The sequence below is a fragment of the Trichomycterus rosablanca genome, chromosome 8, assembly GCF_030014385.1.
Source record: "Trichomycterus rosablanca isolate fTriRos1 chromosome 8, fTriRos1.hap1, whole genome shotgun sequence".
In the NCBI taxonomy this organism is placed as follows: Eukaryota; Metazoa; Chordata; class Actinopteri; order Siluriformes; family Trichomycteridae; genus Trichomycterus; species Trichomycterus rosablanca.
This window is the reverse complement of record NC_085995.1, coordinates 10,515,672-10,540,338: the sequence shown is the minus strand read 5'-3', so window position 1 is coordinate 10,540,338 and position 24,667 is coordinate 10,515,672. Positions and strand designations below refer to the sequence as shown.

The window sequence follows — 24,667 nt, the reverse complement described above, 5'->3', positions numbered from 1 at the left end:
TTCTCAGCACTGCAGTGACACTGACACGGTGGTGGTATGAGTGGATAAGACACAGCAGTGCTGCTGGAGTTTTTAAATACCGTGTCCACTCACTGTCCACTGTATTAGACACTCCTACCTAGTTGGTCCACCTTGTAGATGTAAAGTCAGAGACGATCGCTCATCTAGTGCTGCTGTTTGAGTTGGTCATCTTCTAGACCTTCATCAGTGGTCAGAGGACGCTGCCCACGGGGCGCTGTTGGCTGGATATTTTTGGTTGGTGGACTAGTCTCAGTCCAGCAGTTACAGTGAGGTGTTTAAAAACTCCAGCAGCGCTGCGGTGTCTTATCCACTCATACCAGCACAACACACACTATCACACCACCACCGTGTCAGTGTCACTGCAGTGCTGAGAATGATCCACCATCTAAATAATACCTGCTCTGTAGTGGTACTGTGGGGGGTCCTGACCATTAAAGAACAGAGTAAAAGCAGGTTAAAAGGTATGCAGAGAAACAGATGGACTACAGTCAGTAATTGTAGAACTACAAAGTGCTTTTATATGGTAAGTGGAGCTGATAAAATGGCCAGTTAGTGTAGAAAAAAGGAGGTGGTTTTAATGTTATGGCTGATCAGTGTATATACACACACATATGCTAGGCCACCATTGAGCAATTGGTCGGCACCTACACAGACATGATTGGCTATGTCCTGCGATGGATGGTGGCCTTTCTTTGCATTTATAATCTTTTACTGCATAATAAACTGCATACTTGACTGCATTATAAACTGCATTTATATTTTTACTCTTATGATTAGTATGGCTGCACTTTCTCAAAATTAGTTGACTGAAGGTGTACAGATGAGTCTTAAATCAACAGTCTGAACTCTCGCTAGCTCTTCTCTCAGTTCATACCAACAGCATTAATCAAATATTAGTTTATCAGTTAATCATTCGCATCCTTAGTTAAATGTCTGTTGGGTTAGACAAACAGGGAATGTGCTTCCAGTCACATTTTAAGCCTGGTTTAAGGCTGTGTGTAAGGAACTGTGTGCTTGCCCATACGTTGCCCATTATCCTGCTTTCCACTCTCGCGTCCTAAAGCCTAATACGCCTCACATGAGCACTCGGCCTCTCTAAATGCATTAACATTGCATCACACTGAGGCGTACTCTGGGTGTACGAGGGTATCTATTGTAAACCCGCTGTGGTGTATACCAGTCCAGAAGTAAAAAGAGATTTTTGCTAGATCTTAGCTAGGAGCAAGGGGCACATTCTTTTTTACTGATTACCAACCATTATTAGTAAGAAGTAAGTTGTTAACAAACCAATAGTGATGCATGAAAAACTTACATTTTAGGGGACATTATTATTACTTCAAGTAACACTGAACATACATGCCATGACTGGAGGTAGTTTTGCATTTAAAAACAGAACAGGTCTGCTTTTAGGCAATAAGCTTGCCGTATGCTAACCCAGTGTTTAAGCACCATTAGCTAATATAACAAAGTGAAGAACAGATTTGTGCAATTGTTTGATTCAAGTGGTCATTACATACACTGCATGATTCAAAAACTTAAACCAGATTTCAGATGGATTTTAGCCCAGTAATCAGATTATTTAGTACACTGAACTGCTTTCTGCCAATTATGGTTTTAGTAGGGATGTCCCGATCACGTTTTTTTGTTCCCGATCCCGATCATTAATTTTGATTCTGATCCGATACCGAGTCTCAAACCGATACTTGTATTTTCTAGATATTGTCTAGATAAGAACTGGATAATACTGTTCACACAGTGCACACTTCAAGTACATTACAGTTATTCAAATTAATCCAGTGTATATGTTTAACAACTGAATAGCTCTGCAGTGCTGTAGGAAAAGAATTGCCTGCATCCAAGCTGTTGCTTAATGTTCTTTTATTTCTACAAAATAAAAGTAAACACACTTAGTGCAGCATTGTAGTAGTAAAACTAGAACACTCAAATGAAGTGAAGGTTCTTTTTGAGGAAAATCAGCGTCTGCCGTGTCAGCGGACAGCCGGTTCCTCTTCTCATCATATAATAATAAACTCGCTGTATTCGGCTGAGTGTTTATTTTTTAGGTGCCGTATCAAATTGGTAGTAATTGCAGATCGTTTGGTTAAATGATATCTGGTTTGTTTCTTATGAGCCACCGTACTTGTATGCGTGCTGTAACTGTAACAAACTTTTCTGTGATTGTATTGTGACAATGGTTTGATGGACGTTTCTACGCGAAGTGAGTGTGTTTTGACCCTTTGGGGCTTCCATAGTGCATGGAATAGCGTGCTTGGCTAACGCGATGACTCTAGCTGTCCGCTATTCGGTACCGTAACAGAAGAAGTTAATAAAGTGTTATGCTCCCGACAATTTGTGAATATACGGTGTATTTATTTCTTTATTAAGCGAGTGCATCACTACGACGCTCGGTTACATAACTAAGCCAATCAGAGTGCTCGATACTGAGATGTCGTTCAGTCTTGTAACACGTAAACTCGTAAAAGATGTATGTTATGGTCCTGAAGTTTTCATACTCGGATTAAAAGTTATTGTTTTGTAAACCGGTGTGATCCTCGACTCACACACCATATAAATAGTAAAATTCTACAGTAATGAACGCAGCTCTGCTCCTACCGCCTCGTGAAACGATCGCATAGCAGACGTTACACTTCGCTGTTGAACTTGTTTCACTTTCCAATTTACAGTATTTCAACACAGCGGACATGCTGACGTAAAACTAAGGATCGGGCTTAGGATCGGCCTTAGTAAAGCCTTTACCGATCAGTTAAAAAATGCCTTGATCGGCCTAGTTTCATCCCTTGAGATCGGCCTAGTTGACATCCCTAGTTTTTAGTTCCATATAGGGGTGCTTGGGTGGTGCAGTGCTCTAACACACCCACAAGTTTGAATCTCAGCAAAGCCACAGACCTGGCCCGGCATCCACAAGAACACGATTGGCCGCTTTTGAGGGTGTGAAGTTCACATAGGGTCTCTATACAGCTCTGTATGGAAACCCAGCGCTGGCAGGTAATAAGTAGTGGTCGCAGATTGGACCTGTCGGAGGGGATGTGTGGTGGTCTAGTTCATTCACGATCAGGAGTTGGAATTGCCTAGATTTGGCAAGGACAGTAAAGTGTGTTTAATAGCAAATGCTGTGTGTGTTGTTGTTCTGTTGTTGTTCAGTCGCCCTCGGCTTGCTCAACAGGGGTTTTTGTATCTGTTGGTCCTGGATTTTGTAAAGTTGCTTTGAGACAATGTCTATTGTAAAAAGCGCTATATAAATAAAGTTGACTTGACTTGACTTGTTCTTGTTCGATTCTCACCCAAACAAGTGATATCCAATTGAAAACTTGCTCCGGTCACTACCGTCCCCCCATCCCCAATCAAGGAGTCCACAGTATTGCGTATGAACCACACAGTCTTAACTAACCAGCAGACACTATAATTGTAGCATTGATGAGGAATCTCTGCTTGACCATTGTCTCTCCCCCTACTGGCACAGCCAATCATATGCTTGTGTTGATAGCATAGCTGAGATCCAAAGTTTGATCTAGAGCACTAGACCGGCACGCCAACCAAGCACCTAAATGGTGGTGTTTTTATACTGGTATACTATGTAGTGCGTGCACTGTTTTGCTATTAATGCGGTATTTAGGACACTGCATCAGCTGCATTGGCGCAGGACAGCATCATGTCGTTTCAAGCATAAATATCTATCAGTAAACATTTAAACATCAGAGAAATTTGAAAGTGAGCTTGTTGGAAACTTATCACTTCTTATTACTCTGCATGTGCAGGGTTCCGTCTACTGCACAGTGCTAGTGGCTAGGACTCATTTAATTGGTAAAAAGGGTGTTGTGCTAAACACGAAGCATGCTTGCAAAAGGAAGTCAAATTCTGTGGTAGACTTGCTACTTGGCTGGGCCATTGTTTCCTAGTATGGTGGTGCCACTTAGCTTGTTGCTGCCCTTTTCTGAGTGATGCACATCATACACGTTTTGGTGTGCACCCCCCCCCCCCTTTAGCACATCCAATTGTTCAATTTGCATCGTGCTTCCTCTCTGTCTATGCCGAACCCTGCCCTGACCGAGGAGATCGAACCTAACCCATATCCCCTCCGACACATGAGCAGCAAAGCCGGATGCATCTTTGCCACCCACACATTTATGAGTTTGGCGCCACCTAGCGTTGCATGCGGAGAGACACACCCTAAGGGCACTCTTCCTCATCTCTGTGCAGGCGCCTCCAATCAGCCGACAGAGGTCGTAATCGCGTTCTGACAGAGAGAGACCCACATCCGGTTCTTTGACCGGCCAATCGTTGCTCATACAGCCGCCCAGCTCCGAACCGGTGAAGCAGAGCTGGATTCGATACGGTGTATCTAGAATCCAGCTCTGGTTGCAGCAAGTCTTTTTACCGCTGCGCCACCTGAGCGGCCTGGAAGGTATACATTTTTAGGTTAACCTTTTTTCTTTCCAATTAAACCAATTTTATGAGGGGAATAAAGCGTAACACAAAAAGTATTTCCCTTTTTGGCTTTTCAAACTTTCCCAGAGCTGATTATTATCATTTATTACCCCCAGAGGTGTAGAACTCAACTTTAGAAGTTAACCACCTCGCAGTGAGGGACAATACAGGTACATTTGCATACATATGGATGGTTTTAGAGATTAGATTATTTTATATAAATGTTTAAATTGACTTGTTTATGTCATCTGGTGGTACAATTTGTATGACGATTCATCGCAAAGCGACAATTCGTACCCAGCCTTGCGTGATTGTGCCTTAAGAATTCAGCACACCATTGACTTTGTCTCTCTGGCAGTGCTGTGTGCCGTCTGGGTTTCGTTCTCAATTCAGATGTTTGTCATTCGTTGCTGTAATTAGAATTACGTAACTTTGAAGTCAAGTGATGAAAATCTTGGTTACATCATTTTGTGTTGGGCAGCTCGAAAAGGAAGTATTGTTGGAAGGGAGCAAAGTTTACAATAACAGTTATTCATCAGGGTTGCCAGATTAGTAAGTAAGTAAGTAAATTTTTATTTATAAAGCACTCTTAAAACAACATACGTTGACCAAAGTGCTGTACATCGAACAAGCATACATAAGACAACATTATATTAAAAAAGTAAAAGCAAATAAAAATACAGAGTAAGAGACAAAATAAAACAGATAAAAATAGACTAAACAATTATAATTACCACGGCTCCTCACTGTGCCAGCTTATAAAGGTATGTTTTTAGGAGTGATTTAAAAACAGCGGCCGAAGGTGCTTGTGGAATATTAGGAGGTAGAGTGTTCCATAGCCTCGGAGCATAAACTGCAAATGCACGATCACCTTTTAGCTTCAAACGAGCCCTAGGAACAGTCAACAAATTCTGAGTGGCTGATCTTAAAGATCGCTGTGTGGTTGCGGGAGAAAGCATACCACTGAGATAAGCCGGGGCTTGACCATTAAGCGCTTTAAAAACAAATAAAAGCACTTTGAAAGTGAGGCGAGGATGGGTGTAATATGGTTTCTTTTCTTGGTATTAGTCAGTAACATTGCTGCTGTATTCTGGACTGACTACCTGCAAGCGCCGCAACAGAGACTGATTAATCCCAATATTCAGAGAATTACAGTAGTCTATTCTTGCAGAAATGAATGCATGAATAACTTTTTCCAGGTCAGAATAGCAGAGAAAAGGCTTAATCTTCGCAATATTTCGGAGCTGGAAGAAGCTATTCCTTATTACAGAGTTGATTTGTTTATCAAATCTGAGGTCCGAGTCAAAGATAACACCAAGATGTTTTGACACATGTAGACAAGTGACCAAGGTTATTGGAGACACTATTGATGTGATGAATGCGGATGATTCTGAGTTCAGACATTGGTGCAGTTTGGGTCTTTAACAATTTTTATATCAATAAGTTTAATTTCACATCAAAACTATAAGAGGAATCTAACCATTTGGTTCAAAAAATTGTCATGCATGTGTTCATTTAGTACTGTGTTCAGCCCCTTTTTGCCAAGATAACTGTTGTTATACTTGAGTCTTATCTTATAATGCCTAATAAGATTAGAGAATGCAAAGCAAGTAATGTAAAAGGCTCCTATGTACGGAATCTCTGTAGATCATCCAGGCTCCTATGTCCTCATTTTAATTGGGTTTATTGCAAATTATTGCCTCTGCCGAAACGTGTACAGCCCTCCTCTTCTCGCCCCCTGCATTCTGCACAGGCGTCCCTTCCGCCAATCAGAGTCCTTACACAGCGTATGCAGATACGGTGGCCAATTAGTATCTGCTGCAGGCGCTGCCAATTATGCCCGCTAGATGGCGCCCAGCCGACCGGAGGCAACACCGAGTTTCGAAGCGAGAAGTTCAGAAACTCGGTGCTGGTGTGCAAGCGGAATATCCCGCTGTGCCACCTGGGTGCCGTGTATCTTAGTTTAAAAGAAGAATGCTCTACAGCGGTGGCCATTTAGAGACCTAGTGAGTGTGTCTGCCCTAACGAGTTCTGCTTCTGTTGTGTATTTAACGTGTAAGCGTTCACACTGTATAAACACCGTCTGCATTTACGTCATACAGTGACTAAATGTAACAAATGCAAATACAATCAACTTGAGAATGTTTGTAATTCATGATAGAGATAAATAACAGATTGTGCTTTCTCAAACTAAATAAAGTGACATCTACACACTATATAATAGGAAAATTGGTTCATGAAACAGTAAAGCTTTGATTAAATTAAAGTCCGAAAGCTTCTTGTTGTTGTTTTTTTCTTTCCTCCAGGCACTGAAAAGTATACAGTGTACATGACGACTAAAACCGATCTTTTCTTTATTTTAGGTTGAACATCTTGGCAAAACCTGAGGCAGTGATTTCCAATCCGGTTCCTCAGTTGTCCATACCAATCAACAGGCATTTTCAAATATCTAAAGGTGAGTGGCTAGCGCTTTGTTCATTTTTTATTTGTATTCTTTGAGACTGTAAGGCTGCATTCACATAATGAGTGTTCTGTGCTTCGGTCACTGCGAAGGTGGGAGCATATTGCCACTTATCAGGGCATTGCTTTTTACATGACGTGTGGCAAACCGCTTTCTGCTGGCTATGCCACTGAAATCATAAAAACAACCTATTAACAATATTGACAGGATTAACAGTTGTTGTTTTTTTCTTTATGCATTTTCTCCCCTTTTTAGCGTGTCCAATTGCCCCATTGCATCATGCTTCCTCTCCACCAATGCCGATCTCTGCTCTGATTGAGGAGAACGAAGCTAACCCACGCCCCCCTCCGACACGTGGGCAGCATGCCGTATGCATCTTATCACCTACACTTTGACGAGTGCAGTGCAGCTTAGCTTAGCGGAGGGACACACCCTAAAAGCACTCTTTTCTCATCTCTGTGAAGGCGCCATCAATCAGCCAGCAGAGGTCGTAATTGCACCAGTCATGAGAGAGAGACCCCATCCTGCTTAGTCCCGCCCATATGAACAACAGGCCGATCATTGCCGGCAAGGCAGAGCTGAGATTCGATACGATGTATTCGAGATCCCAGCTCTGGTTCCAGCGTGTGTTTTTACCGCTGCGCCACCTGAGCTGCCGACAGGATTAACAGTTTATTCACATCCAGTTTTGTATGAATTTAAAACAAGAACGCTTACAATTGGTCATCATTTGGAGACCTGAGAAGATAAACAATCAAATGGGTTCACAATCCTCATTATTTCAATCATAATATACATAATATTAGAGATGGGACGATCGATCGGCTATGAATCGGTATCGGCCGATTTTTAATCAAAATATGCTATCGGCGATCGGCGATATTTCCTAAAAGTAGCAGATCCGATCGTGTGATATATAAAGATCACGTTAAGTTAACAGCTCAGTGGATTGATCCAGACTTTGAGCTACAAAGCACCAACCATCACATCACCATTCATCAACAATCGTACAGAAACCATCGTGAAAGCTCTTACGATGTAATTTTGCTGATTGTAATATTTACTTTAAAAAGATAATTCAACCCGGTCACATCTGAGTCGATTCTATCAGCACGTTATATAAACTCCTGGTTCACTTTGGTAAATCGTAAGTGGTTCTTACTTGTGATGTAGATGAGAACAGAAAACGTTACAGAGCCAATCAGAGGCAAAAGTTTATTCATTACCAAATTCGTTAGTTCAGGATCATCTGCTGAACTTTTAGAAAACTTTTAGCTCCTTAGACGGAACGAGTCTGACGGTCGGTTACAGATCTGTGGTAATAGCAGTTTAATTAAGCTTTTTAATGAAGCTTTTTAATGTAAGAGAGTCACACAAAATGTTCTGTAGTAGCTGGTGTTTATTTAAAACCACGACATTTAATTAATAACAGTAAACACGGAGAGATAACCGAGAAGAGAAACTTACGCTTCACATAAAAACGAATCAACTCATGAATCAATGAATCACTTATAGCGATACTGTGAACAAAGCGTATCTTCTAAAGGCACAAACACACACACACGTGCGCGCGCTGCTCCGGTTTATCTTTACTGTGAGGCTCTTTTTAAGTTTATTTACCCCCCGGGATCGGAATCGGCTATTGGCCAATGTCCCTGAAAGGAGATCGGAATCGGTGCCAAAAACCCCGATCGGTCCATCTCTACATAATATACATAATATCTTAGTAAAGAGCTACGGAGCCACATCGATTCCGGAGTAAACGTGGGATTGCAACCTAAAACACAAACCTCATTTTGCAGTTGCCATGCCCTATTTTTGTCATGATGTTGTGGTTTCCTCCACCATGACTATGCTTCACTTCTATCTACATCATAGAAACATTTCGTCTCATTGGAGTATATTAGCGCAGCAAATATGCACAGTGCACGCCACTCATTATAAGAAACACCTCACTTTAAAAGACACAGTGGATGCATGAAATAAAAGGAAGTGGTCTAGTGGTGATTCTTCGATCGATTTTTCAGAACTGTCAAGTCTGTGCTGCCTCTTCCTTGCAAATTTATAAACAAACATTAGATCCCTGCCTAATTCACGACCTTGAAAATTACGACCTTCACGGACATGAGCGTTTTCCCATGTAATTAGCAATTTGCTGTGAAATTCAAAATGTAATTTTAGCATCCAAGTGCTTCACGTTTACTGGTTAATTTGCACTATGAGGCGGCACTAGCAATCCTACAGCAATTCAGTTAGCAGTCGGTTAGTCAAAATGTCCAAGATGTCGCAGTCTAAAGCAGCTAAAACACGACCCGGGTAACTGAGTTTTGAAAACTCCCAACCAATTCTGTGGAAGCAGAGGGGGCAGGGTGTCAAAACACGGACGAGTATTTCGGTCTTTGTAACAGAACATAAAGCCTTGCACCGTCACTGGAGGTTCTAGGTTAACATTCAACTAATAAGGTAGGCTGTGCTGTGTATTGTAGCTTCCATTTATTCCATCATTCATTTTATGAATGATATTCTGTGAGATATCTCACAATGGATGTCAGCTCATCATCTAAAACTCAATCCCAGCAAGACAGAGCTGTTACTTATTCCTGGAAATCAATCTCCAACTCAGGACCCAGTCATCTCTCTTGATGACTCCCAGATCAGACCATCTGATCATGTAAGAAGCCTTGGTGTTGTCCTGGATAACCAGCTGACCTTCTCTTCTCATGTAGCCAACATGACAAGATCGTGTCGGTTCCTCCTCTACAACATCAGAAAGATTCGGCCATTTCTCTCCATGGAAGCTACTCAGATTCTTGTCCAGTCACTTGTAATCTCACTGCTGGACTACTGCAACTCCCTGCTGGCAGGTGTTCCCATGTCCACTATTAAACCCTTGCGGCTCATTCAAAATGCAGCTGCACGCCTGGTTTTTAACCAACCTAAACACTGCCACATCACCCCACTGCTGCGTTCTCTTCCCTGGCTTCCTGTAGCTGCACGCATTCAGTTTAAAACACTGATTCTCGCCTACAAAGCCAAAAATGGACCAGCCCCAAGTTACCTTCGAGGTCTAATCAAACCCCGCTCTGTACCACACAACCTCCGAGCCACTAGTCTCGCCCGACTTGATCCTCCAACCAGGACTCGAGGAAGACAAGCATCAAGGCTCTTCTCTGTACTGGCACCCAAGTGGTGGAACAAGCTTCCCCGTCTGTCCGAACATCTGAGTCTCTTGCTGCCTTTATAAAACGATTAAAAACCTTCATCACCTCTTTACTAAGCACTTAAGCTGACTTGTACTTACTGACTTACTAACGCTCTTATTTATTTCTTGCAAAAAAAAAACAAAAAAAAACAACAAAACAAACTTTGGTTCTAACTTTTGGTTCTCGAAATTTCATTGTACTTGTAGTGACAATAAAGAAATCTAATCTAACAGGGTTTCAGCAGATTTGTGTTCTTGGACTGTTGTTTACTTAAACTAGAGTAAGGTAATGTTTACTATGGAAGCACTTCTGTAAGTCGCTGTGGATAAGAGCGTCTGCTACATGCCGTAAATGTAAATGCTATGAGTTTAATTTAATCTGTGAAATCTGTGATTTTTAAATAAAGGAGGTCAGTTAATGTAGTAGGGCCATAATTATAAGAGAGATAGTAGGAATTGTTTGATCTACACTGGTTCAATCCCTCGCAACCTTTGCCCGACTGAGTCATAACTGCCTTTCTTGCTTTTTCTTTTTTTCCGTCCAAATGCAGAGGAGGATCTTCTCATTGACATCTCAATAAACGGTAAGCAGACTGCAGCTTCTAATATCATTCTGTTCGACAGGGGAAGTAGTATATAATGCGGGAAAGACGTGCTTGCTTAGAATCACTAACATCCTATTTCCAGTATGATTCATTTGTACTGTATAGTTCTTTAATGCACGCTCAGTTATACACGCTTTCTGTTCACTCTTTGAGCAGTAACAGTGCATACATAATGCACCTGTACGAATGATCACTGATCCGTCACGTGTCGTTTTCCTTCGGCAGCGACGCTGAGGATCCGGATCCGAGGGGAGAAGACTCCAGAGCTCCTGCTGGAGCTGCAGGACGACGAGCGCAGTCGGACATTTCTTCAGCAAGTGATGAAGACTAAACAGCAGGGTGAGGATTCGCTCCGGCTTATTTGATTATTTATTAACCCTGCCGTCTCGTATATACCGAGTTGCTCATTAACCTGATCCAACGCATGTATGCTCTCTTATGTATGAGGGGTTCTTATGGAGGGACTTTGACACCAGTTGCATGATTTATTTATCTGCTATTTCACCCAGATTTAATTCATTTTCATGTTTAGTTCTCATGTTTTCTTGTTAGTGTGTAAAGGGTGGGTTTATGTTGCTCTTTGTGGTTTATTAGGGTTAGCGAGTGGAAGTTGATGCTTTGCTCTCTGCAGTTGCAATTGGTGTTAAAGTTAGACCAGAGAACCTCAGACTTAGACCACTGTTATGCTATACTGTGTGAAATGCTTTGCTGACTGTTCTGAACATGTAATAAGGGGCAGTATAGTAGAAAAATAGATTTGAGCTTACTTCGAGTCTAAATACTTGGGTAAACATGAGCTGTATTTAAATAATCTTGTTTGGGCCGTGCTCCTTGGTTGATGCAAACCTAGAACGTCCAGTGACGCTCTCAAAGACACAAATTCTCGTCCGTGTTTTGACATCCCAACCGCGTCCACAAAACTGGTTGGATGTTTTTCACCATAGGGATGGTATTAGCCATTAGATGAGTGGTGCTTGTATTCGCCAGACATAATGCTTGCTGTTCTACCCATCTCATCATACTAGAGATTCTTTTCCCTCATGTTGCCAGAGTTCTTTACATGCCATTTAGTAAACTCGGATACTAATGTGGTCAGATTTTGAAATGATTTTATTGTTTGATGCAAAACAGGATTTCTGTTTATAATTTAAATAAGTGATAGTTTCCTATTAAAGCATTTTTATTTGTTAGGAATGCAAATTTAGCCAACTGATTTAACTGATAACCAACAAGCTCATAGCGTCCCATCGAAATATTAAACACATCACCGAGTTTCATATAAACATTTCTTTATCCTTTATTTAATTAGGAACATTGGAACGTAATGAACGTGGCCGTGGCATTAAACAGCAACTTGAACATAAACACCATTAACTAAGATCTGCATTCTGAATGTTTTAACAGTCAATAGCAAACATTACAAGTGCTAACTAAACATGCTATTCGAATTACTGAGATGCATAGTCGTTATATTAATTCTCATCCTGATAACATTAGCGTTGCTTAAATTTATACTGGGACGTGATGCAAACTATCCAGTAAGTAACGTTACACGCGTCATCTCACAATGACACAAAACAGCTTTTGTTTGGGATTTTTAAGTGTTATAGATCCATCGTTTATGTCTGAAATAAAATAAATGCATCAAACTGTAGAGCTCATTATGCTCATACACAGAAGTAGCACATTCTAATTTGTTGGAAAAAAGAGATCTGTAGCCACAGTTTCAATTCAAACCAAGTAAAATGAATTGAAATAGCCTTTAAACCGACTATTATAGACTTATGAATTCTTCGTTGGTTATTGATTAATTGATTCAGTATTAATCAGTCTTTTTAGAGAAGGATCAGCTTCTAGATATTTACAGCCGCATTGGACACACACATTTAACGCATTTATATCTTGTAAGGGGGGAATATCCCCTGTGACCTCTTTCTATCTGAAAACCTAGTGAGCTCTCTACATAGATGCATTTTATGTCATCCTACGCGCTCTCCCAAGTAGAAGGCTGTTCAGATTCTTAGATGTCTTAAAATGCTGTCTACTGAGGTGCCTTATTTCTAAGCGATAATCTGACTAAATGACGATAAATTTGTATAAAGGTGTACAAGTGTCAGTCGCCGTAATCGCTGTTTAAGTAGTGTGTCTGAATAATCTGCCTTATAAGTTTGTTGTCATATTAGAATCCTTTCTACTTAGGCAGCTGCCTAGGTAGGCAGTAGGCAGCAAGGCAGCTCACTAGGTTTTCAAACAGACCCACTGACTGAATGTACTAAATACTCAGGAACAACAATCTCTAACAATACCAAAGACTATGACAAAAATATTTAATCAAGCCAAAATGAAAACGATTATTAATTTCTTGAAAAGAATTGGAATAAAAGAGAGCATTTAAAGAACAACATAAGAACAGCACTTGACAAGGATGACAGACTGACATGAGAATTATCTACCCTTTCTACCATGAATATAACCATGGTGTAAGCATGGCGTAAAACTTAATAAATAAATAAATGTACTGTAGATATTTACAAATGTAACCGCAAATGTAGAGAACAATTAAACAAGCAGTTTACGACACTTACTGATAAACCTGTCCAGTAATGCAAAACCTAGCAAAGTGCTAATGACTGCAGGTGTTTGTAAATCAGCTTTTACAAAATGTGTTGCCACATGCTGTTTTAAACATCACTGCATGTCAATTGATTCCAAAAAGCACCATGATCTCTCCAGTTTTGTGAAACTGCATGCATGTTTCACTATTTTAATTAGAACATGACATTTTTAATAAAACATGGAAGTTAAAATATAGGCTCTAAAATACTCAAAAATATTGCCTTAACATAATGGTTAACATAATGATTAAATTACTAGTTTTTACGACCATCTATATTATTTAATCAATATTAGTATTTATATTGGATCAATAAAGAAATAAGTCTTGCGGACTTATGAACACATGCAATAATGTATAAGTGTAGCAAGCCTATTGTATAAAAGTGTGAACCACATCTCTGTGTTGAGGTTAAGAACCCTCAGTTAAACATTTGCTACAAGCTAAAACGTGTCAAGCGGCATTCCTGCTTGTTAAAATTATTCTAAAAGTAGTAAAGTAATAAAGGTATTTTACCTATTTTAACATATTTGATTGATTCATTAAAAAGAAAAGAAATTGAAAAGCTGAATTCAGCATGGCTAGACAGTAAGGATAAACAACCAAAAAGATACCGTATCAAATACAATAATCATGTATGTAACTGTATGCAAAATAATCTAAATTCCAATGGGTTTAGAAAGATGCCTAGTTGCTGATTCTTATATCGAGAGTCATTTTGGAAGTACGCAAGTCCTGTTTTACCAGTTTTTTTGTTTCTCTTGTGGTTTTGAGGTCAGGGAGCAGCATAGGTAAACCTCTTATTTTAGTAAGATCCTTTCAAGCAGGGGTGTCCAAACTTTACTTGTTTGGGGTCAGATGGAGTAAAAATTATGCAAACAGTGACCACAGTCTCTTTTGTAATAAAACAAATTAAAAATACTAAGTACTACCGGATAACTAAAATTACAATTTCTTTTAATTTAAGTGATTAATTATCTATCTTTGACTGTGTTGTGTAAACTAAGATTTTGCTTTAATGGCTTATGTTTTAGACTTTTTATTTAGCTAGGTGTTTTTGGCACTGTATATTCCTTGTGTGTACAGTCTTTTATATAAGTGAAATACTAATAAACACTTAATAGTATACTTAATAATATAATAATAATCTGGGAGGCAGATGGAATGCCTTTATTTGTCATAAATAGTTTCTGCATATCTCAGCTTCTTTGGAAGCTGGGGACAGAGCCCGGGGGCAGCCATTGTACTGCAGCCTCAGAGCCGGAGAGGGTTCTGCTTCCGGCAGATAATCCACAGCAACGTCTCATAGTGATCATACCAATGATTTGCTGACATACAGTTTGAAACAAGGGCTTGAATTTCCTTTCAGACATTCACTACCATGTAAGCACAGTACACGGATGTATAAACACTGGTGTAACCCCAGGTGGTATGACAGTAAGTTACTGAATGGAGACCTGCCAGAAAATGGAAAATTGCCAGATAATTACCATGTTGTCTTGTGTACACAAAAGCTGGTACATTACCAGGTGAAAGTCAAATCTGGCAAATAAATTTGAGCAGAACTCAGAAACTTGTTGAGTTTTCAGACAACATTTAAGTTACGGGAAGTTTCTGCAGTTGTTAGGACATTGTCATATTGTCTCGTTGCACTTAACATAGCTTGTGTGTACAGGAATATAGTAGCTTACTGTACTGTTAGTCATCTTCATGTGTCAACAGTTGGTCATGTACAGAAGTATGTACAGAAGCGCTTTCCCCAATGAGTGAATGTGTGTGTGTGTGTCTGTCTGTCTGTCTGTATGTCTGTCTGTCTGTCTGTCTGTCTATCTATCTATCTATCTATCTATCTATCTATCTATATGTAGATAGATATGAAATAGAATATATACAGTATATACATATATATACACACACACAACCGATCAGCCATAACATTAGAACCACCTCCTTGCTTCGACACTCACTGTCCATTTTAGCAGCTCCACTTACCATAAAGAAGCACTGCCGTGACAATGACATGGTGGTGGTGTGTTAGTGTGTGTTGTGCTGGTATGAGTGGATAAGACACAGCAGTGCTGGAGTTTTACCTTGTTCACTCACTGTCCACTCTATTAGGCAGAGACGATCGTTCATCTGTTGCTGCTGTTTGAGTTGGTCATCTTCTAGACCTTCATCAGTGGTCACAGGACGCTGCCCATGGGGCACTGTTGGCTGGCTATTTTTGGTTGGTGGACTATTCTCAGTCCAACAGTAACAGTGAGGTGTTTAAAAACTCCAGCAGCGCTGCTGTGTCTGATCCACTCATACCAGCACAACACACACTAACACACCACCACCATGTCAGTGTCACTGCAGTGCTGAGAATGATCCACCACTCAAGTAATACCTGCTCTGTGGGGGTCCTGTGGGTGTCCTGACCATTGAAGAACAGGGTGAAAGGGTGTTAAAAAAGTATGTAGAGAAACAAATGGATAACAGTCAGAAACTGTAGAACTACAAAGTGCTTCTATATGGTAAGTGGAGCTGATAAAATGAACAGTGAGTGTAGAAACAAGGAGGTGGTTTTAATGTTATGGCTGATCAGTGTAGATATAGATATATATATATATATATCCCATCTTGTTTGGGGTCTTTCTTTTTTAAACCATCAACGCAGTTCTAGACATTCCAACTTCATCTTGAAATAGTTTTTTTTTTTTATTCAGGCATAACATTGCCACCATTATGCCAATGGGATTTTGTGACTGATGACTTGACGTGACGATGTATTTACACCCGATTTAACACAGTGTTATATAAAATCAGTGACACGTAGTGATATCATAAGACCCCTGGCTTTATTTAATCATCACTTTTCTCACTTTTTATCTGTATTGTTATTCCATGTTGTTTTATGAGGTGGCGGGGCAGGGACCGAAAGCATGCGTGACTGCCACTGGTTTTTAAAACACTAATTTTAAAACAAATTATTTAAAAATGCACCAAATGCTGCGTTTTTCTTAGTGGAATCACTACTGACATTCTGTTTTTATTACACCCACTGCATGAACAGTAAACAATAGAACAGCTGGAAAAGTCATAAAAATGCAACACACATGTTTACAAAATATCACATTTCTCATCTGATTGTCATTATGGTTACAGAAAAAGCTCTAGCTGACCTCCATTATTTCTTTTTAATATTTTTTCTTTCAGTTGAAGTGCTACCTAGAAGGACGGAGCCTGCTCCTGTTCCTGCCCCTGGCCCCCCTAAAGACTCAGTCCCAGTCCCAGTCCCTCCTCAGAGAAGCGCTTCTAAAACAGCAGGCGGCGCTACCAAGAACATGCAGCACGTCAACAGCAACCACAGCACTTCAGGCAAACCTTTAAGTACTGATACATAAATTACTATATGTGTAAACTCTGTACATTCTACGTACTGCACAGTTTTTATTTATTTATTTATTTAATTACTTATTTATTTACTTATTTTTCCCCAGATGCAACGGAAACTCCTCACTCGCTGGCTACAGATTTCGGTTTCGAGACCAACTTCAACAATGTCCTAAAAGTAGAGGAAAAAAAGAATCAGCAAAACCGGATCGTCGCCCCAAGAGAAGCCCCCCCTCCTCCACCTCCCCCCACTCCTCCCCTTCCTCCACGAAAAGTCCCACCTCCCAAAGATAGACCCACTCCTGTACAAATGGCCACTCCTGTCAGACAAGAGTAAGTGTGAGCGACTTCTTACCACATGATGGAAGCTTTCGTCTTTCTGTGGGGTGTAATCTGTGTACGATGTGATCCCACAGGTACAACCAATCTGTAGAGCAGGCCAGCTCTTGGTCTAACAGTCCCACCACGAACACCATGAGGCAGGCCATGCTCAGCAGCCAGTCAGGTCTTAGAGAGGGCCTTCTTAAATATCGCCTGGGCAAAAGGGAGAAGGAGTATGTGGACATCCAGAACTTCAGGTCAATATTGTTAGCTTTTTTCCGCACTCAAAATAGAATCATTCAAACCACAGAATGTCGTGCTGACTTGTGTTTATGTTTTTATAGGGTTTTTGCTGGCACGTGGAATGTGAACGGTCAGTCCCCTGATAGCAGCTTGAATAACTGGTTGTGCTGTGATCCTGAGCCTCCTGATGTATATGCACTGGGGTCAGTTTCAGAACCTACTGAGGTTGAAACGTGTCTTTATAACTGACACAGAAGCTATTTAGGATTAGCTGTAGCTTTTAATGCTTTTTGTATCTTAATGTATACTTTTATTATTATTTACCAACTGTTAAAGACATGACTTACAGTGTTGTGACAGTATTTGCTTCCTTCCCAATTTTACATTTACATTTTAAGCACTTAGCAGCCACCTTTGTCCAAAGCGACTTACAACTGAAACTATACATTGCAAGCAATTGAGATTTAAGGGCCTTGCTCAAGGGCTTAACAGTGGCAAGCTGGCAAATGTGGAGCTTGAACCAGTCTCTTTCCGATGACTAGTCCTGTACCCTAACCGCTGAGCTACCTCGGCCCTAATTTGTTTTATTTTTGCATATGTCACACTTGCATGTTGCTTGCTTGTTTCAGGTCATCAAACTATTCCTTTATTATTAGACAAAGATAACCTAAGTAAACACACAATGCTTTTTGTTTTAAAAAATGTTAAAGGAAAAATGCTGTTCAGCCCTGCCTCACCCTATGTGAAGAAGGAATTCACACTTATCTACTAAATCAACCAGTTAACCAAGTTCAATTGGCAATTAGGGATAATTTTGCTAGCCACACCCAGGCATGATTACTGCCAGACCTGTTAAATAGAAACATCACTTAAATAGAACACGTCTGGTGGGTGTGAAGCAGCACATGGTGTCATGTTTTAAAGAGATTCAAACACTCATTAAAATCTGCCTGTCTTGAAGGGCCCTGGGACTCCAGCGTACCACAGTAAGAGCCGTGTTGAATCTTCCCAGGAGTCGCCGGCCTACCAACATTTCACCAGCCGAACATCTAAAGCATCGGTCCCCAACCTTTTTTTGCACCACGGACCGGTTTCATATAAGATATTATTTCACGGACCAGTGGGGGAGGGAGGATTTAAAATAGAATAACAGTGCTGCTGACAAATTAGCTGTTTTTAGCTGCAACGAGACACCGCTCCCACCTAGGGGTGATAGGAGACAAAAACACCTGCGTGTGTGTTGGAAATGGAAGCAGTGTAGCGATCTCTAACTATTCTTTCTGTGCGGCCCAGATATAAATGACCCACGGACCGGTACTGGTTCGCAACCCGGTGGTTGGGGGTCACTGATCTAAAGAACTGCATTATGTATTATTATTTGCATGCAATGTGGCAAAACCTCTTTTGTGCCTCTGTGCCATCGTTTTCTATGAAGTGAGGCAGTGCCACTTAACTTGAGCATCCCACGTCATGCAGATTTGCTGCTTTGACGCCCATGTTTTATCCCTTATCGCTATGCTAAAAGTTCGATCGGGTGGCATGGTAGCTCGTTGGGTAGCACTTTTGCCCCATAGCAAGAAGGTCCTGGCTTGAATCCCAGGTGGAGCGACCCGGGTCCTTTCTGTGTAGGGTTTGCATGTTCTCCCAGGGGTTTTGCCTGCAAACTCTGGTTTCCTCTCAAAGTCCAAAGAATAGCAATCCTACGTTTTTGTTATTCTAATCCTGGAATTACTTATGGCTTTGTAGATGTTCATGGTTTTATTTGCCTTGTTTATGTGACCAAGGCAAGACAGGACAAGGCAAATATTGGTAATTGTGCATCTGGTTGTATGTTTTAATAGTGTTTATTGGTTTTGTAAAATGAGCAATTCTACTTAATAGGTTTCAAGAACTGGATTTAAGCACAGAGGCGTTATTGTACATGGATTCATCTAAACAGCAGCTGTGGGTTGATGCAGTCGAGCGGAGCCTTCATCCCAAAGCCAAGTACAGACAGGTAACTCAGCAGCCAGTTAAAAAATCCAGAGTTTCATTCCAGTATTTAATGCTTTGTGATATATTGACGAGACATTCCCTGTTTTCAGGTACGTCTCATCCGGTTAGTAGGGATGATGCTGGTAGTGTTTGTTAAAAAGTCACACCGGGACCACATCAGCGATGTTGCCGCCGAGTCTGTCGGAACCGGCCTCATGAATAAAATGGTAAGTCTGTAACTCTGGTTTAACAAATACTGAGCATGTTATATCGAGCATGTAATGAGTGGAGGTGGTCTGTGCTTACCTGTAGGGAAATAAAGGAGGCGTGGCAGTGCGCTTTGTGTTTTACAACACCAGCTTCTGCTTTGTAAACTCCCACCTGGCAGCACACGTGGAGGACTTCGAGCGACGCAACCAGGACTACAAGGAGATCTGCGCCCGCCTGAGCTTTCACCTCATGGAGCACCCTCCTCTTAGTATAGTCAAGCACGAGTGAGTTCTCCCACACTGATTTAAAAATAGGAGACATTCTAAGACAGTACAGGTGTTCTCATCAGTTGGTTAGTAGTTAGTCGTAACTCAATGGTTAAGGTGTTGTCACAATTGATTTCGTTACCTAGGTAGTTTACATTATTGTTTTAGTGGAGCAGTGATATAAAGGAAATTATATGCTTCCAACTTTGTAGTGACAATTTAGGGAAGACCCTCTCTTGTTTCAGCATGACTGCGCCCCTGTGCACAAGCTTAATAAAGCAAGCTCTATTAAGACATGTAGAGAAGCTTGGTTTAAAGAAACGGACTTGCCGCTCAAGTGGCTGGGTGGCTACATGAACAACGATTGGCTGTTGTTCACACAGGGTGAGAAAGCCGGACCAGGGACTCCTCATAACTGATGCAGCTACGACCTCGGCTGGCTGATTGATGGCGCCGCACAGAGTAGAGGAATAATGTAGACAGGATGTGGCTCTCCGTACACAAAGCTGATCCACATATGAACTCGCCTTGTGCAGGTGAAAAGTGCAGTCGGTACTGCACACGTGTCCGAGGGGGCGTGTCAGTTGTGACGCTCCTCAGTCAGCAGTGGAGGGTTGTATCGCTACAGAGGATGCGTAATGCAATCAGGGTAATTGGATACGACTAGATTAGGGAGAAACAGACATGACCTCAGCCTTACTCAACATCATTGCCCAGCCATACAAATCAGCTCTTTTGACTGAACAGGCACAAATTCCCATACATATACATACTTCAAAGTCTTGTGAGAATCTGTTCTGTTCTCAGTTGTTCTAGCTGAAAAGATCACATAGAAGTAACTCTAATTTAATGCAGTTTGTTTTTGAAATGCGACGTCCAACAAGCTCCTGGCATGGTCAGCAAATCAATAGTAAGTTTGCATTAAATCTTGCATTCAAGGTCCGATGGACAAAATATGTTTTGTGATTTTGACCCTGGACTGTATTTACAACAAGTAAAACATGTAACCGAAGCTTTGCCACCGGTCTGGCCCGGGAGCCCAACAGAAATTGAGCGTGTCTGGTAATGGGACGACTGGAAGGGGTATAACGAAAGCCCTAGCTAATTCACGGCTGTGAAAATCGCATCATGAACAGTGAAATGAGACTTTTCCCATGTAATATGCTATTTGCTGTCAAATTAAAAATGTAAGGTTTGCATTTAGCGATTTAAAATTTTTCATTCGCGCAGCGATCAAGTGCCGCACGTTTACTGGTTAATTTGCACTATGAGGCGGTCCTAGCAGTCCTACAGCAATTCAGTTAGCAATCGGTTAGTCAAGATGTCGAAGTCTGAAGCACCTAAAAACTGAGTAACTGAGTTTGGAAAATGTTAAATTGCTAAATAGGGATGTAACGATACACTCTACCCACGATGCGATACGATTCACGATACTGGGTTCACGATATGATTTTCCCCCGATTTTTTTAAACTCAATGAAATTGAAGACAAATTATGACAAAGTTTTCTTTTATTATTTCTCTTAAAAATTTCTCTTTTGTGCTTATTTTTTTATTTTTTCTAAATAATGAATGCCCTTTTTTTCTGAGGTAGGTACAAACTATGCCAAATAATGCTTAATGTGTAAAAAAAAAAGACTGAAATGAAATTTTAAAACAAATCCAAGATTATATAAATAAATGAATGATACAAATAAAGAAAGTATCCTCACATAAATAAATTTGGCTGAAAAATCCCCTACCTGCAACTTTGTGAAGTGCCGTCAACCAGGCGAGGTGAATAGCGCCAGTGCACTCTGCTGTTTAAAGTGAATATCGATTCATCTTAAATGAATGTGCACATGTGCACCGATTTTTAACTGTCTTGTGGTGCATCGTTACATCCCTATTGCTAAACACACACCTTACATTTTAAAGGCCACTGAATTAGGTAGGGCCTTATTGATATGTTTAATGTGTGACATTTGTCAGTCAGTGACATTGTTCCGTTCCATATCTTTTTTTTCTGTCGTCTTAGTGTGGTTATTTGGCTTGGAGATCTGAACTACAGACTGTTTTTGTATGAGGCCGCTGAGGTGAAGAGGCTAATCACTGAAAAGGAACTACGAAAGCTCCAGGATCAGGACCAGGTACAAGCAGAGGATCTTCTGTGGTAAAATAAACATGTAAAAAAGAGGAAGTCATGGTGGCTGTAGAAAGAAATATAGCTTCTCAGTTCTGCCACTGGTTTTAGGAACTCTTTATTCATGGTTAGTGGAATCCCTTGTTGATGTTCCTGTTTCCTTTTATCTTATTTTTGCAGATAGGATCTGTTAGACATGCCTGATCTGAAGTGCTACTTCCACTTCTGTTCTTATTTATTATATTATTTAATAATTTTTGTTTATTGTTTTTAGCTGAACATCCAAAGGAAGACTAAGCGTGCCTTTACTGACTTTATGGAAGGAGAAATTAACTTCATCCCTACTTATAAATATGATCCAAAATCTGATCGATGGGACTCAAGGTATCAGTGTTCATTTTTCCAGCATTTCCCCTATTAATTTTTTCAAGTAGTTTTACTAATGTTAAACTTATAGATGACTACATACAAACAAACAATAAACTACACAAGATTTACCCCAACATCTAAAATAAACCAAAAATACATTTTGGAAAATGTACAGACCAACTCATCTACACTAGGGGTGTGTTCGAAAACCTAGTGAGCTGCCTTGCTGTCTTACTGTCTACATAGGCAGCTGACTTAGTAGAGAGGATTCTAATAAGTCAGTGACTTGAAAGGCAGGTTATTCGAACGCACTACTTAGATAGCGATAACATTGGGTTTAGCATTTCGCGTTTAGCATTTAGCATCTCGCCATTAAAACCAATAAACTGAGGTAGCACAGCACGCTAACGTCAATAACACCTCCCTTCATGTACCGATAACAATTAAATTTCCTGACAAGCCCGAACTTGCAAATAAAAACACTCGGTACAAGTTTATACAAAAAAGTGTTCGAAAAGCTAGTGTGCTGTCTACATAGGCAGCATTTTACGTCATCCTGTGCGCGCTCCCGAGAAGGAGGCTGTTCGAAATCCTAGATGCCTTAAAATCCACACTTCTGAGGCATCTTATTATTTCAATGTTATTTTGGCTCAAGAACGAGTGAGCTCCGACGCTGCCTTAGTGATCAAGACAATCCCAGCATTCATGGCTGACGGGGCGGAGAAACGAATGGAGTTATTTTCAAACGTAAATAAAATATTACTGATTTTTAACTTGTATAAACTTGTACCGAGTGTTTTTATTTGCAAGTTCGGGCTTGTCAGGAAATTTAACCGTTATCGGTACATGAAGGGAGATGTTATTGACGTTAGCGTGCTGTGCTACCTCAGTTTATTGGTTTTAATGGCGAGATGCTAAATGCTAAACGCGAAATGCTAAACCCGATGTTATCGCTATCTAAGTAGTGCGTTCGAATAACCTGCCTTTTAAGTCACTGACTTATTAGAATCCTCTCTACTAAGTCAGCTGCCTATGTAGACAGTAAGACAGCAAGGCAGCTCACTAGGTTTTCGAACACACCCAAAGACTGCATATACCCAATACATTAAAAGAAACCCTCACTCAAGGTAATAAAGAATCATCAAAATTCAAACTGATGTTATCACTATTAGCCTGTTTCTGCTGCACTGCACCCTGTGATATAGAACATTTTAAAATCTGTGATTTACACAGACAACAACTAGCTATGACCAACACGATGAGAGAGATCCTCAACCAGAGCAATGCAAAAATTAATACTCGACTTTCTCACATATAAAATTGAGGACTTATTTGTAAAGCCAGAAATCATTAAGCTAATACAAAGATCCCATACTTATACCTTCCCTGCCTTGAAAGTAAACCCTTACTGTGAACAATGCAATAAAAGCTGAACAAACAATCAAACAGTAAATTATAATATCACATTCAGTTGTTGTTTCTATTGACTCGTACAGTACTCAAATAATCCTGATCAGGGTTGCTCTTGGTCCGATCGGTCCATGGAATCATTGGGTTCAATGCGGTAACACATCCTGGACAGGATTCCAATTCATTGCAGGGCCTTAGCCACCTCTTTTCAGACATAGCCAATTATGTCTGTACGTAGACAACCAACCGGCTGATAGCACTGCTGGGGGTTCAAACCCTGGATCCCAGCAGTTTAGCGTAATCTTATCAAGTATTTTTTATTACTTTTTTTGCATTTATTTATTATTTTTTGTAATAAATTTTTTTTTCCTTGCAGTGGGAAATGCCGGGTCCCTGCCTGGTGTGATCGTATCTTATGGAGAGGTAATAATGTCAAGCAGTTGCACTACCGTAGCCACATGGAGCTGAAAACTAGTGACCATAAACCTGTTAGTGCTCTCTTTTCCATTGGGGTGAGTGTCAGTCTTTGAGCACATTCTTTTTACAGTTTTTAAATTGTTACTTAATATGACAGTAAAATAAACTCCACAGCTCTGAAACAGGTATCTGGCAGGAATCACAATCAAACACGTACTGACTGAATGTTTTAAATACTTACAAGAATGACAATCTATAACAATATCTAAGACTATGAGAAAAGACCAACGTAAACAATCCTCAGTCTTTTGAACAAAGGTCTAAAAGAGTGCATCTAAAGAACATCATGTAAGAACAACACTTGACAAGGACTATAGACTGACAGATGGGAATTACCTACCCTTCTTGCTGTAAATATAACCACTGTGTAAGCATGACGTAAAAGATGTTATCTTTTATCTAAATAATAGATAACATTGCAGTCATATAAAACAGCAGCAAACAAACCCAAAAGGACATGATCAGAATCATTTAAGCATTCAGAATGTAAATATTAAATGACCAAATTCAGCAGCTAGCAGTTTATTACAGATAAATTTGCTAATCAAAAAC

At 40.4% G+C, this 24,667-nt stretch overlaps 1 protein-coding gene across 2 annotated transcripts in view; it reads left to right on the top strand.

Moving 5' to 3' along the window:
* The window catches only part of ocrl (OCRL inositol polyphosphate-5-phosphatase), a 48,017-nt gene that overhangs the window by 10,100 nt on the left and 13,250 nt on the right, over positions 1-24,667 (top strand). For both annotated transcript variants that reach the window (XM_063000511.1, XM_063000510.1), the window contains exons 3-15: positions 6,831-6,922; positions 10,682-10,714; positions 10,961-11,074; positions 16,548-16,721; positions 16,832-17,057; positions 17,141-17,302; positions 17,390-17,491; positions 19,170-19,284; positions 19,373-19,489; positions 19,575-19,756; positions 21,755-21,866; positions 22,134-22,243; positions 24,015-24,150. In XM_063000511.1, the coding sequence (XP_062856581.1) occupies positions 6,831-6,922; positions 10,682-10,714; positions 10,961-11,074; positions 16,548-16,721; positions 16,832-17,057; positions 17,141-17,302; positions 17,390-17,491; positions 19,170-19,284; positions 19,373-19,489; positions 19,575-19,756; positions 21,755-21,866; positions 22,134-22,243; positions 24,015-24,150 (1,675 nt within the window). The remainder of the gene's footprint in view (positions 1-6,830; positions 6,923-10,681; positions 10,715-10,960; positions 11,075-16,547; positions 16,722-16,831; positions 17,058-17,140; positions 17,303-17,389; positions 17,492-19,169; positions 19,285-19,372; positions 19,490-19,574; positions 19,757-21,754; positions 21,867-22,133; positions 22,244-24,014; positions 24,151-24,667) is intronic.